Source organism: Echinops telfairi, unplaced genomic scaffold (genome assembly GCF_000313985.2).
Source record: "Echinops telfairi isolate 266 unplaced genomic scaffold, ASM31398v2 ScPeMD7_23;HRSCAF=83, whole genome shotgun sequence".
In the NCBI taxonomy this organism is placed as follows: Eukaryota; Metazoa; Chordata; class Mammalia; order Afrosoricida; family Tenrecidae; genus Echinops; species Echinops telfairi.
The window spans coordinates 18,316,689-18,331,512 of NW_022103920.1; the positions used below are offsets into that span (position 1 = coordinate 18,316,689).

The window sequence follows — 14,824 nt, forward strand, 5'->3', positions numbered from 1 at the left end:
TCTGAGCTAGATGGCCACTTGTTTACCTTCAAGCTTTTAAGACCCCAGATGCTATATCTTTTGATAGCTGGGCACCATCAGCTTTCTTCACCACATTGGGGCTCACACAACTCTTATCACAATCCATCCATCGATTGTGTCAAGCACATTTGTTTTATGTCCTGTTTTTTCCACTTCAGGTTACCCTCTATATCAGACATTCTTAGGTGTTATTTTGTCCCAAGAGATATAAAGTTTATATGTGGATCCAGGTCTATGAGTGACTCAGCTGTTGAGGAAATATTGAGTGAGGAAGTTAAGTACTTTAATTAGTTACATTCATCCACAAGTCCTACAAAACCACACACTGTCTATTCCCTGGCTACTCTCATCTTCATTTCATATTCTCTTCTCCTCGTGCATTAATTCTGCTGCCTCTTCCCAAGCCTTTCTCATTGCTATTCTCTCCCATCCACTCTTCCTGATACCTCACCCCAATGGCAGGTCTTTTCTGAATACCGCTCATTCTAAAGGAAATGCCCCTGTTCTTCCTCACAGTAGGTGCTGCAGTGTGTAATTATAAATGTAGCTTTGTTTTATTGAATGTCCACCCACAATATGAACTTCTAAACTCCGTGAAGGCAGAGACCATTTTTACTTTATTCAGGTTGCATCCACTGCCCTCACGAACAACAAAACAACAACAGCAGTAAAACTAACTGCAAGTAATGGTAACAATCTGTGGGTTATGGGCAATTCCTTCTCCGGAAGTGCACATCGTGAGTGCCTTTTTACAGGGATAATTTTGAAAGTGCTTTTACATAGGGGAAATAAACTTCTAGGATTATAGCCCTCGTTTGCCATCTATTATTGCCGCACAAATTCAGTCTGAGCACAACCCACTGACTGGCTCCCGGAAGTTTCTTCTTTGTAGGACTGCCAGAGTGTTGGGTGCTATAGCACCAAATCCATCGTGCAGTTATTTGGATTATGGACTTTCGGTGGCTTTCCATTGTGTTCAGGATGAAGTCCAAGTTCTTTGGCATGTTTAACAAAATCATTCTCAAGCTGGGCCTGGCCTTTCTTTCCAAAATCATTTTCTGCCAGTCTCCCCCACATGCCATGATCAAGCAAGGTTATGTCAAGTCTTAGCCTCTCCCTGCAGCATTTCTACTGTGTCCCCACTAGATGTATAGTTGGCCTTAAAATCTGAACTCTCCAGGAACTTTAGCCACCTCCCCCCTCTTTGTGCTTCCACTGCATCCTATAGACCTTAACTCTAAAATTTATCACTGATTCGATGATAATTTATTGGGATTCTTGTTTCCCAGACAAGCTGGTGACTCCTGGGTTGTTAGACTGTGCATTCCCAGCCTCTGTCTCATTGCTGAAATGCAATGGCCACTGGTAATGGCTGGGTGACTGAGCACATTGTCAATTTTGGGGGAGTAAACATGTCTCTGCCTACTGAAGCGATGGAACAAATGATAACTGACTTCTTGGCTGATAGACAAACGCCTACTCAAACCATGCTGCGTTCGATGTCAATCCATGTTTGATTCGTAGACCTTCTTGTGACAGAGTTCAGCTGCTCCACGGGTTTTCTTGGCTGTAATCCTTATGAACATAGATCACCAGGTTGTTCTGCTGAGGAGCTACTGGGTAGATTTGCACTGGCAACTCTCCGGTTAGCAGCTGCCCCATGAATAAAATGGAAATCTATTGCCAACATCGCACTTGCTTATGCATCAGCTCACAGAGATCCCGTGTCTCCGTAATATCGTCCGTGAGCTGGAATAGCCTTGATGACAACTAGCAGCATCATGCTGGCTGATGCACCCCCTTGGTTTGAAAGCACTCAAAAGCCACAGTGATGGCTACTGTGGACTGGAACCGATCGATACTCAGGGAAATGCGCAGGACCGGGGAACATTTCCTGATGTTGTACATGGTTGCGGTGAGTCAGAGCTGACAACAAAAATATCAACCGAGAAATAGAAGGAGCAAAAGAATTTATTACTCCATAGGTGATGTCCCCGATAGGACATACCCACTCATTTTATTAATCCGGGAACAACTTCTGTTAAATAAACCCAAACAGCCATCCTTTGCTTCTCATCACTCATTGCTTTTCTTACCTACGGCCACAAAAATAGTGTTGAAATTTGTAAGAAACAAACAGCTTACTGTATGATGAAGTAATTGATGTCATTTACTTGTTGCACATCTTTGATATAATATAAATAGACATACTTATTTTTAATAGGTGAGAACAACAGATGTTTCCAGAAATATCCTGTCCCAAACCATGTGTTCGTATAGAAGAATTTAGCCTTCTTTGATTAAATAAAGGCCATTTCTGAATCACTTATTTTTGTTGTCTGTCACTCTGTTTTCAATAGGTGGTGTTTGTATTGCTCAGTCGCAGAAGATCCCACGTGAACCGAGACCTGGAGAATTTGAAAAAATCATCAAACGCCTGCTAGAAACACCTAATGCTCGGGCAGTGATTATGTTTGCCAATGAGGATGACATCAGGTGCTGATTAATTTTCTTTCTTCTGATCTGATTTGTGGCCTGAATCCTGACATTTTTCAGGTTTAATGTAAAACCTTGGGTGATTTCACAAACATTGGAAAATTCTCCTTCAACGACAGACTGCCTTCTGCAGCCCCCGGACACTACAGCTCTCTAGTGTCTCGGTCCGAAATGCCTGTCGAGTAAACCCAGGCATTGAAAGAGATGTGCGAACTAAGGGTGATAGGCTGGGTGATGTGAAGGTAGTTAAGGATGTGGCTCATTGACATTTGCTGGAGCTAAAATCTCCTGTAGAGTTCCTGGAGGATCTAAGACTCGGGTAGTTAGAATGTTTGGCTAATGTGTTAGCAGTAAACTACTGTATATAACTTGCTTGAAAAGTTTGAAATTATGGTGTCCTTGATACATGCATCATGCATTTTGTTTCTTTTTTATTCCTATAGGAGGATATTGGAAGCAGCAAAAAAATTAAACCAAAGTGGGCATTTTCTCTGGATCGGCTCAGACAGTTGGGGATCCAAAATTGCACCCGTCTACCAGCAGGAGGCGATTGCAGAAGGGGCTGTGACAATTTTGCCTAAAAGAGCATCCATTGATGGTAAGGAAGCATCAGAAGAACTACCTCAGTCAAAACCAGGGTATCCAAATATGATGGGTTGCACCCAAGGCAGGTGACACTGGTTAGACGTTTCGTTCTGATGGCAAAACGATCAGGACAGTGACGATGTAATCCAGCCTGTAAATTTTATTTATTTCTTTATTGTTTTAGGAAAAACCCCATTCGCTTTATTGTTTTAAGAAAGAGAACAGTTAGTCTTGGATATTTTGGTGATGTTACCAATTGCATCCCAGGTGGCCATATGTTCATGAGCCTGTCTGACGATCATGTCTTTGGGGCAAAAAAAAAAGAAAGCTTGATTGATACAAGTGAAGGCAGAATGTTTGACTGCTCTCCGGATGCATGGAATATACCGCAGGAGGAATTGCTGCATCCTGGCAAAGGCAGGTGCCTCCTGCGTCCCTTCTCCAGGGGTCTTGCTGGTGCCTGGAGTTTCCTATTCTTCCTTTAGAGCAGCGGCTCTCAACCTGTGGGTTGCAACCCTTTGGGGGTAGAACGACCCTTTCACAGGGATCACCTACAACCATCCCATCGGAAAACACATATTTCTGATGGCATTAGGAGGAGACACCGTTCCTCCATCCGTCTATAGGCAGGTCTGCCCACATGCAGATATGCTCACATACAAGTACCCGGTGGGAAGACTGTTACCCATGCTATATACCATGCTTCAAGACAAAATTTCATGTGTTTGTCATTCGAAATAAATATTTCACAATATATAATTACATATTGTTTTTGTGATTCATTGCTATGCTTTAATTATGTTCAATTTGTAACAATGAAAATACATCCTGCATATCAGTTATTTACATGATGATTCATAATAGTAGCAAAATGAGTTATGAAGTAGCAACGAAAATAATGTTATGGTTGGGGGGTCAACACAACATGAGGAACTGTATTAAAGGGTCGCGGCATGAGGAAGGTTGAGAACCACTGCTTTATAGTGAGGCCTTATCTCTAGGAGGTCTCCTGTCATTGAGGTTGTTCTAGAGGCAGGCTAACAATTCAGCCCAGGACCCTCCGAGGTTCAAGATTACATGATCACTGATGAGTATATTAAATTAACTGAGAAGGGAGAATATAGGACAGATACATTTTGAGGTGGGTAGAAGCCCACAAAAACCAGGAACTTTGATTCACATTAAGAGAGAGAGAGAGAGCAGAACTGGGAAAAATCTCATCTGGGCTCATGATATTTCGGATCCAGGATAAGATCATTGGTCAGTGCTGCAGGAGATGGAGGAGAAAGGGGCAAGTGTTGAGATGCCATCTACAAATGGCTCTGCTGCTACACAGTCCTTCTGGAGCTGCCTTGGCTTGTGCCACAAGGGAACTCGTACGAGTGGCTTTATTTCTGGACTGTGGCCCCTCTCCCATTTAGTATATGCTTTTTGGTTATTTATTTCATGAAGTGGTCATGACCCAGCAGGATGTACATTCCATGACTCTGCCATGGGTTTTGATCTTGAGAGGTTGTTAAAATGTTACTTTTCTTCTTCCCTGCAGGATTTGATCGATACTTTAGAAGCCGCACCCTTGCCAATAATCGAAGAAATGTGTGGTTCGCGGAATTTTGGGAGGAGAATTTTGGATGCAAGTTAGGATCGCATGGAAAAAGGAACAGCCATATAAAGAAATGCACAGGTAGCCACTTCAGTGCTTTCCTGATGGCTTTGTTGTGTCGTTCTTTGACAAATCAAGTGTTTCTAGGTAGACAAGGAGAAGGGCGCCTTACCAGCCTTTGTGCCTCTTGTTATCGATTCTCAGCAGGGAGGAATATACACAAGTCAAGCAACAACATCTGCTTTGTTCATTGGTTCTTAGCCTTGATCTTATAGATCTTTGAGTGGATCAACAAGTATTTGCCAAGCAGGCACTGCACGCAGCACTATCTGACAAACCTGTATTGAATATCTAATATGGGAAACGCATTTTTTTAGGTTTGATTTTATTAGCAACATGGTATTGCTCTCCAGGAAGTAAACTGTAGCAGGGGCCATAGCAAATTGCTATAAGGTAGTGTTTTCCAGCTATTTCATCGTATGGCCCCTAGAATGCGATCATGATTCATATCCTGTGTCGCTGTAACACCTATGGTCTTTTTGATGTTTTACTTTCATTCACTTGTGGTTAAAAATAACAATGAAGTTGAAGGTGCATTTTCCCAAAGGAATAAAACTGCCTTTGTGGAGCACTGAGTCCGTAGAAACATCTATAAAATTTATAAAAATGTACTTAAAATCAAATTGTTAATTCACTGAGGTCACTAGATACAATAGTAATATAAAATTATTTCCCTATATATGTAGATATGGGAGTCAGTCAAAAAGTGTTGCTAGGATTCCAGTTCATATACGCATGGGCTTGTTCCAAATGAAATGCATTTGAATGTGTCTCTGCGAGCAAGGGGTGGCTGCAGGCACGTTCTCCCAGTAATGCACTCGCTTTAGTCTCCCGAGGGTGCCTTCAAAGAGAATATCCTATCAAAGCGCCGGTCTCTTAGGTCTCTAGGCCAGTTGAATTCAGGGCAGAGAGGTCAGATCAGAAGGCTAGGGTGGCTATTTCAGGCTCTCCATGAGGGTAATCTTGATCAATTTTCTAGGAGGAGATAGGATGACCAGAGGCTTTGGGATGACTTTTAGGATGACCTGAAAGTTTGGAAGAACTTTTAAGAAAATTGAAAACTTCATTGCTTAGAAAAGGATCAGGAAAGTTACATCAAGGATTATTTTCCCATCGCAGTGGTGCACTTATTCTTTCTCCAAGTGTTACTGTCACACCAGAAGTTGGGTGGCCATATCTGACATCCTATGGCTTCTCTATTGCCAAGAGGCAGGGGTCAGACATGCCTCCACACTCCTTACTTGTCTCCCTATTCTGACACCAACCATTCCTCCTATGGCACTGTTTCTATGCTGGGCTCTTGTGTCCTGTCTCTGTGATCCAAGAAGCCAGCTTGTTGTCTGTCTCACAGTCTTATCATCTTGGTGCTGCTCCACTTGATCCATCCTGTAATCTCTGTGCCTAGTCTCTGATGCCTCTGATCTTGACCTCCACCACTAGATCGAGAGAGGTTTGGAATATGCTCTCCTGATGAGCCTGGACTTTCTCTCTCTCCCTCCTGGGTCAAAGACAACTCATCCTGACAGCCATGGGGGTGGTAATGAAAACTGACCAATACCCTCGATTAGTGTTACACACACCCTATTTGCATAATCTCTTCTAATCCTTTGGTGGGAGTTGCAGAGCCTTGGGTAGAAGAACCACATTAAGGAATTTCACTCCAGGGCAGCAAGGGCATAATAGAAAGCATTTCATTGAGAAACTTTACCCAATGCACATCCCTGACTTTCCCATCCCTTGAGGATGCCACTTCAGTAGAGTGTAAATCAAAGAGCACAGACCTCCTTGGGAAATGGCTAGAAACATGTTCTTCAGAAATGTTTAGGCCTGGATGTAGCATATGTCAAGAAATCAAGGGTTTCTATGATTTTATGACAATACTTTTGTACTATGTATGGTACATGTGGCGACTTCAAAATGTTTGTGGGGAAATTCTATTATCTTTCAATTTCATTTTTTCATGAACTTTTGGAAACTCCTTCGTGTGTGTGTGTGTGTGTGTGTGTGTGTGTGTGATCTTCAGGAGACACCAATTGTTAGAGAAGGACATCATGGTTGACAAAACAAATCAGCATAAAAGGAGATCTTTAATGAAGTCAATTGCATAATGGCTCCAATAGTAGGCTTCACCATACAGTGGTGGTGAGGATGGCTTAGGCTGGTCGGACAACACTTCATTCTGTTATACATAAGGACACTATTAATTGGCATTGTCTGAATGACACCTAACTGCAATATGTTAATGACTTCCAGGGGATTGCTTGATATCTGTTTCATAACAATTCTAAAAGCAAAATGCATAAGAAGATAAGGATTCATACATGAGTTTTAGTCATATGAAATTCAAAGAATACTTCTCTTGGTAGCATTAAAAATGAAATCATTGGGATAACTTTAGCAAATGATGCACAAATCCTCTATACTACAAGACTTGAATTTTATAACCATGTACTTCTGGCATTTGATATGCCTTTCTTTCAGTTCCTTTGGAAATAGCCATTTGAATAAAAGAAGTAATATGATAAATGCTAGATGAGAAATACCAACAGAATATGGTGATGTGGAAATAGGGGTCACATTGCTAAGGAATGTGACTTTACCTTATGGTGTGCCAGGCCCTGTTCCAGGTGCGGGGATCAGTGATGAGAGAGGAATTAGTTACCTGTGAGTCTGAGGATCTAGGCACTAAGCAAGGAGATGTGTAAATGAGAAGATGCTGCCCTAGGATGAGCAGAGTAATAGAGTACAAGCAACAGGGTGAATGTGAGTCTGACGGAACTGGGGAGCAGGGCTGTCATTAGATGGTCAGAGGAAGTGATGTTTGAGGGGAATGACAAGTGACATATGAGGTCATGTGAAGTTTTGAAGACAGTGCATGCCAGGGCTTAGGACAAGAATAAGCCTCTTGGGTTCATGGTATGGAAACAGAGTTCTGGGAGGGGGGCGGCTGGAGCATAGTGAATGGTGGGAGGGTGACGGTAGATGACGTGCTGGTAGATGGAGCAAAGTCAAGAAGGCCTTGAAGGTCTCTCTAGGAGTTCCCAAGTTGAGGATGTTGGGCTGTATCCCACCTGTAGACTTTGTCATCCAGGGATTTGGAGTGGATCGTTCTTTCGTGAAGAGTCCTCTGACAAAAGGGTAAGGAGGATTGGGATCCAAGGCAGAGAAAGGAGGCAGGCCAGTCAGGATGCGTACGGTCTTCCTAGCTCTGAGCACTTATGGCCTAAACCCAGCCCTGTGAGATGGGCATGGGATGCAGAGGATGGAAGCTCTCTGTAGGAGGCAGCGTTGAAATGCACAGGGAGTGGTTATCCTTCAAGGGATGGAAGATCTGAAAGTGAAATCTCTCCCTGGAAGGCCCAGGAAAGTGATGGTTTTAATTAGAGGGAGACATGGTAGATTTGGGTTTAAAGAACCCTGGGTGACATAGTGGGGTATATGGTGGACTGCTAATCTCGAGGTCAGCAGTTTGAAACCACCAGCCACTCCACAGGGGAAAGACACAGTTTGTGCTCCCATAAGGATTTACAGCCTCAGAAAGTCCTCTGTCCTAGGAGGTCGTCATGAGTCTGATTCCATGCGTTGGCAGTGAGTTTAGAACTGAACTTGAGTTTAGTTCTGAGATGGCCCCGGGTAACTCTTCACCAGGTGGGAACAGAAGGGTCTGCCTGCTCTCCTGCAGCAGAGAATTCAGCAGTGAGATGACAGGCTAGAAAGTCATAGGTGGAAACATGGAAGTTGAAAACAAGACAGAATTGTCAAGGAAGTCACCAGGAATGGTGATGGACAGCTCCAGGGAAGACCCAGGAAAGGAGGTAGAGAAGAGTGGCATTGGGGACAGCATGAGCGCTGTGCCTGTCTGCCTGGGAGACAGTCAGGGCTGAGCTTTAGTACTGCACACAGACCAGGCTGAGGGATAAAACGCGTGATGTTGCTGCTTTAGCTGCTATTGGGTCAGCGTCAACTCAAGGCAAATCTCCATGATCTTCGGTGTTTGAACCCATTGTTAAGGCTATTGTCTTAATCCATCTCATAGAGGGTGATTTAAGCTGAGTTTCTAGAGAAACAAAACCACTGACTCTGTGTGTGTGTGTGTGTGTGTGTGTGTGTGTGTGTGTGTGTGTGTATATATATAGAGAGAGAGAGATTGATCTTAAGGAAATGACTCAGACATAAATGCTGGCAAGTCCCAAGTCTGTGGGCCAGATACCATGCTTCTCCTGACTCAAGTAGCTGCAGAAGACGACACATTTAAAGTCAGCATGGCCAATGGCAGGCTGATGGCTCACAGGCTATGAAGGCTAACAAATTTTAAGAGTGGCAGGCAATATGGCAGACCAGTGGTTTCAGTCCAAAAAGAAATCCAAAATTATGAAGAGCTAGATGCGGGATCCAAATCAAGAAAGAAGCCAGAGAGCTTTGTTATACCCATCCCGAAGGAAATTCTCTTTTAACTGAAGTCCCTAGCAGCTCCCACTACAGCAGCGATTCTATCTGACCTCATCACTGGGCATGATGATAGCAGCCAGTACATAATTCTCAAACTACATCATAACTGCCAAACCACTGAGAATTCTGGTCCAGCCAAGTGGAAACAGTAGCTCATTCATCACAGAGGATTTCCTTCTGTTTGCTGCCCCTGCCAAATAGAATGTCTTTTTCTAGCAATTGGTCATTCTGAACGATGCACCCAAAGTAAGCAAGGAGAATTCTCGCCATCTTACTTCTAAGGAGCATTTCTGCTGACAAATTGTGATGCATTAAAACAGAACTATAGTCGGGTGAAGGAGAGGCAATAATGCATTTTTCATGCAACAATTTTTGCCAACAAAGAAACCACATATGATAGGAGACCTTGAGAAAGATGGAGAGAAACCCAGAAAATGTGTAACTACTTTCCAATTGGAAAACTCCAAACTTCCTGGAAGATTTGGGAAAGAGCATTTCTAGAGCGAAGAGGTGGGCTGTCTGGGCTAACAAGTCATGACGTGGAAGTGTGTGCGCAAAGCTGATTGGAGAGGAGGAAGCCCGTGAAGTAATGATAAGGAACAAGGAGGGCCGAGCTGATTGAAGGATTTGACAGTAGAGTGTGCCTGTGTGGTTTTATTCATCTATATTTTATACTATGCTTATTTCTCAGTTCTGAATGCTATTGTTTGGTCTGGTTGCTATTGAATAGCATTGACTGCTACTGTTGTTTACACTACGTCAGTAAAAATCTATCGGTTAGTGAAGTAGATGAGCTCAGCAATTTTATTTGGAAAATCCAAGTGCTAAGAAAACCGTCATAAACAAGTCACCTAACTTTAGCAGGGTTTTCAGCATAATCAGCTTTCGCAAACGCATATGTTCTGCCTCAGTTGATGTATGTAGACCATCCCCCGTTATCTGTTGGTGGAATTTCTAGCGGACACCTGTTTGGGCTGAAATGCTGAACTTGTTTGTGGGAGAATCCATACTCGATGGCATGTCTGCTTCAGATCCTTTTGATGTATTTGGGTATTGCTAAAATTGTCACTATCTGTCCAATTAGAACTATTTCTGGTGCAATACAAATGGTGTTTCCTCCATGCGCTGCGGCGAATGCACCCTTAGGGGACTGGGTTAATAAACAGATTTTCCTGCAGGTTCTGTTTGGTGCTACTGGAATAACGTGTCTCTGGGTAGAAATGTGTCCCTGAAAGAGACCAATGAAATGTGATTACTTGATTACTTAAAACTGGAGCATATGACTGGTTCCTGGAACTCGAGAGAAGGTAGCTCCGTCACTCGAATGACGGTTTTCATTTTTCTTTGAAGAGAACAGAAAAGATGATCCCGGCGTGCTCGTCAGATGTGCCTAGGATTAAACTGTACAAGCTATTCATGACTAGAGCTGTTTGGGGTTTGACAGTTATAGCTAGCCCCTTCTCCCTAATGAACTTGTACATATGTACATGTTTCAAATTTGGCCATAAGAAATTTTTGTTTTACATCCTTATGTAATACACCTGCAATATACACACGCACACCTTCAGAGCATCATTTAGAGTTGAGAATGGTTGAGGAACATTTTTCATTAGGTGATGCTAAAGTAAGTGTAATTATTTGCTTCCATGGGGGCAATGTTGGCAATGTATTTACAGGGATGTGGTCCCAGCAGGAGGAGCTTGACTTACCAAATTTCTGGAGATAGAACCTCTTCAAGCAGTGAAGAGCATTCTCTTCTTAAAATTAACTCGGCACAAACAGTTTTCTGAGAAGATTTTTCCCCCTCTGGAATCTCAGGAAAGCTTTCAAGAAAGATGTGCTATGACTTCGAACTTTGAAATGCTGGCCAGATTCCAAGTGAGGTAATTCCTACCATCCACTTAGCTATTTATGTGGTTCTTATTGTTGCTGTGAGCCACTGAGCTCTGAAAGCTACTACTATTTAATCCTACTTAAAATTCCCTTTGTCTTCTTGGGGAAGAATAAAGGATTCTTTTACACTTGTTAGCAGTAGTGACAGGTGTGCTTTCATAGACACTTGTCTGACCTCTGCCTCCCCCTTCATTCAACTCCCGTTTTTAACGCCTGCCCACTCCCCACCACAGAGACACCCACTGGCTCCCTGGAGAGCTGTGGACCTTCACCCATCGCCCTGGTCTGCACACATTTTCCACATACCCGTCTCTAGAGATCTACTCAGTCCTCTGCATCAACTCCATGCCTACCGTTCGTCACCACCTCATTTTTCTTTTTGCCTTTCTCTCCTCTGGTCCAGGATCAGTTGGGCATTACTCTCTCTCAGCCAGCTATCTCAGAGGTTAAGTGGCTTTCCTCAGTAGTCACCTTTGATATTTCAATGGAGGCCATTCTGATTGCTTGTGCTGCTAAGTGCCACTCTGCAGTGGCCAGTCTCCCTTTCAGTCTACATCAGTGGTTCCCTTTCATACAGTTCCTCATGTTGTGGTGACCCCCAGCCAGAACATTATTTTTGTTGCTGCTTCATCACTGTCATGTTGTGACTGTGATGAATTGGGCAACCCCTGTGAAAGGCTTGTTCGACCCCCAAAGGGGTCCCGACCCACAGCTTGAGAACTGCTGGTCTACAGGAGGCTTTGTCTTCATCCCTCCATCTTGAGTTGTATACAGGGTTGTTGTGAGTTTGTGACCGCCTGATGCACCACTGAACAGAAACTGCCTGATTCTGAGAATCATTGGTTTCGGGACATGGGATTGCACTCTGGGTTGTCTCTGGGAGGAGAGACAGACGACACTTAGGGAGTTTCAGCTTTACAGAGAGGCACAATTCATGGAGAAGAAGCATAATGGGAGTCTCAAATTGTGAGGTGTTGGGAAACACCCACAGTAGAAAACATCAAGGAAAGAAGACTTAGTGAGTGAGAAGTGTTCTGTTTTCAAGATGTTTGGGAAAGAAAGACAGCATGGAAGTAGTGGGACTCCTACTGTATGGTAGACCGACGATGCCCTGGATATGTAGGGGATTGAACTAGGTTTTATTGAACTTCGTTGGATTTTCATGGACAGTATTTGTTTGATCATCAGGCCTTTCTTCATAGTCCATTTTGGTCTGGAAGCACCTCTGAAACCTGCACGATCGTGACTTAGATGGGTGGTGCCTGTGCTGACCAGGTTATAGTGACCAGGTGTGGAACCTGAACCTCTGTCACGGGAGGAGACAATTCTGTGATTGAAACAACAAATGCCTAATGGATTTTGAAATGTTCTACCTTTACCAAAACAATATCCCCTGACCAACCCAATAAATCCAATGAGTGCCAAATCCCATCTTAAAACTTTCTTTTGCCTTGTTTAGTTATCCATCTTTCCTTCACTCATTCACCTATTTATTCCATTTTGGATAGCCCAGGCTGTGCCCAGCACTGTCCTATAGAGGTAGGGACAAACAATAGATTCTCCTTCTTGAATTGCCTAGAGGATTTTAATCCTCGGCTAGCAGATCTGGGCCTGGTTGCTTAGCCTGCCTACTGCTGACACTCAGATGCTAAATAGTTGTGAGCATATGCTACTCGAAATGGCCTATTGATTCTTATTTATGATGATAGAAATAGTGGTAATGAAAAAAGCGATGCATAAATATGTTTCTTCCCACAAACAAGCAATTCTTTCAGTGAACCAAATAGCAGCCTCAATGATTAGTTCCCTGAAAGGCCTGTCGGTTGATTTTCTCGAATCAAAGTAAATAGGTTACCTTTCAGGTGGAGGTATCTCTTAGCAGACATCTGTTTACTTTGCAAGACTTTGAAAGGTGGAAATGCTCCCAATGTACTCAGGTCAGGATGCTCCTTAGAAGCAAGGGTGCTGCGATTCCATCTCATGAACTTTGGACATGTGGGCTGGAAGGACCAGTGCCTAGACAAGGACTTCATGCTTGGTAAAGTCGCAGGTTAGCAAAAAGGAGGAAAGGTCTCAACAAGATGGATTGCTATAGTGGCTACGACAATGGGTTCTTTGTTTGTGAGGATAGTGTAAGACTGGGCAGGGTTTCATTCGGTTGCATATAGAGTCTCTGAGTTGGAACTAGCTCTGTGGCATCCAGCAGCATGATGGAGAGCCTGTGACTGACTGAGTTGGGACTTAACAATGGGGCTCGAGTTACACACTTCGATTTGGTGATTTGAAATGAAAGGCAACCGAGGTCATCTTCTTTGAGTTACAATGTGTTCTGCTAACCCGCTTTGTCCTTTGCTTAGACTAAAACTCTGTTAGGGAGAAGGTGTTTATATTAGCATCATAAAGTGGCCATTAGCCTATTTGCTCTTGCTCTTAGCAAGCAAACTAGAAGAACCCCTCAAAATGGCTTATGTATTTCCCTTAAGAGAGTCTATATTGAATTCCAATGGACACATCTCAAATGACAAGCCAGACATTGATTTCAGACGTATTTGATATCAGAATTTTAGAGGTGGGACGTAAAATAAGATAGTTCTCTCACTTTCCAGATGATGAAAATGGAACTCAGAGAAATTAAGTAATTTTCTGAAACAGCCCATAATTAGACTCTAGCCCAACTAGATATTGTCTCTTTAATTTGAATTTGCACTTGGCTTTTATCTCTTTTTCATTTTATTATTTACTATTTCATAATTTAGGACACGTAATTGAAAGATGTGTTGTTGTTTTGCTCTTGATACCTTATGTATCATCATATATCAAAAAGCACAAAAAGGGAAAAAAATAGCAGTTGTGCATTATGGAATTTCATAATCACCTGCTATAAGGTGATACAAAGTCATCATGTTGGTTGTTGTTGAATCCTGTAGGTTATATTCAATATTTTATGTTTTGCACATTGATTTTTAATAATAGATAGTATTTACAAGTGCATCTTGAGCAGTGCAAGACTTCTCATTTGGTTCTCTGCCCCCACCTCCTATCATTTATAAGATTAGACCTGGGATTAGATTAAGAAAATTACGAGGACCAGGGGAGAGGTCTGAGGGGCTGGCCCCAATCCCAACTACGTGGACACCTGCTCCTCCCCCAAGAATAATTTATTTCAGAGGACAGCACTGAAGCTGCAACTCAGGGAGAGGGACATGTCTGATCAGAGCACACAGGAGCAAATGAAGGGGGAGGAAGAGAGAGTGGAGCACACCTGGCCCACCAATCTTTGAGGATGATATTCCCGCTCAGAGCAGTCAATCCACAGAGAAGACCATATAGCTGGCCCCACTATGAGACACAACATCCCCCACTGACCCATAGCCCTACAGGGACAACACTGGAGACACGGTGATTAAATTGCACCCGATCTGATTCCACTACAACGAGGCAAAACACTAAGGGTGGGCAACAGAACAGCAAGGGGAACAGAGCAAAGAAGTCCCCAGGGAATACAAAAAAATAGACTTTGGGGCCAGGGATTGGCACCCCATCAGACTACCAGAGAACACTCCTAAAGGCCAACAAACACTTCTTGAACTAACTACAAGCCTTTCTTTTTTGTTGTTGTTGTGCTGTGGGTTTTTGTTTTGTTTTGGCCATTGGCTTTTTGTTGTTGTTGTTTTGTTTTCTTTTGTTGCTTGGTTTTGCTCTGTCTTGTTTTTGTGC

At 43.1% G+C, this 14,824-nt stretch overlaps 1 protein-coding gene across 2 annotated transcripts in view; it reads left to right on the forward strand.

Annotated features, from left to right (window-relative positions):
* The window catches only part of GRM8 (glutamate metabotropic receptor 8), a 939,770-nt gene that overhangs the window by 440,897 nt on the left and 484,049 nt on the right, over window positions 1–14,824 (forward strand). For both annotated transcript variants that reach the window (XM_004707786.3, XM_004707785.3), the window contains exons 3-5: window positions 2,382–2,517; window positions 2,961–3,115; window positions 4,649–4,786. In XM_004707786.3, coding sequence (XP_004707843.1) covers window positions 2,382–2,517; window positions 2,961–3,115; window positions 4,649–4,786 — 429 coding nt within the window. The remainder of the gene's footprint in view (window positions 1–2,381; window positions 2,518–2,960; window positions 3,116–4,648; window positions 4,787–14,824) is intronic.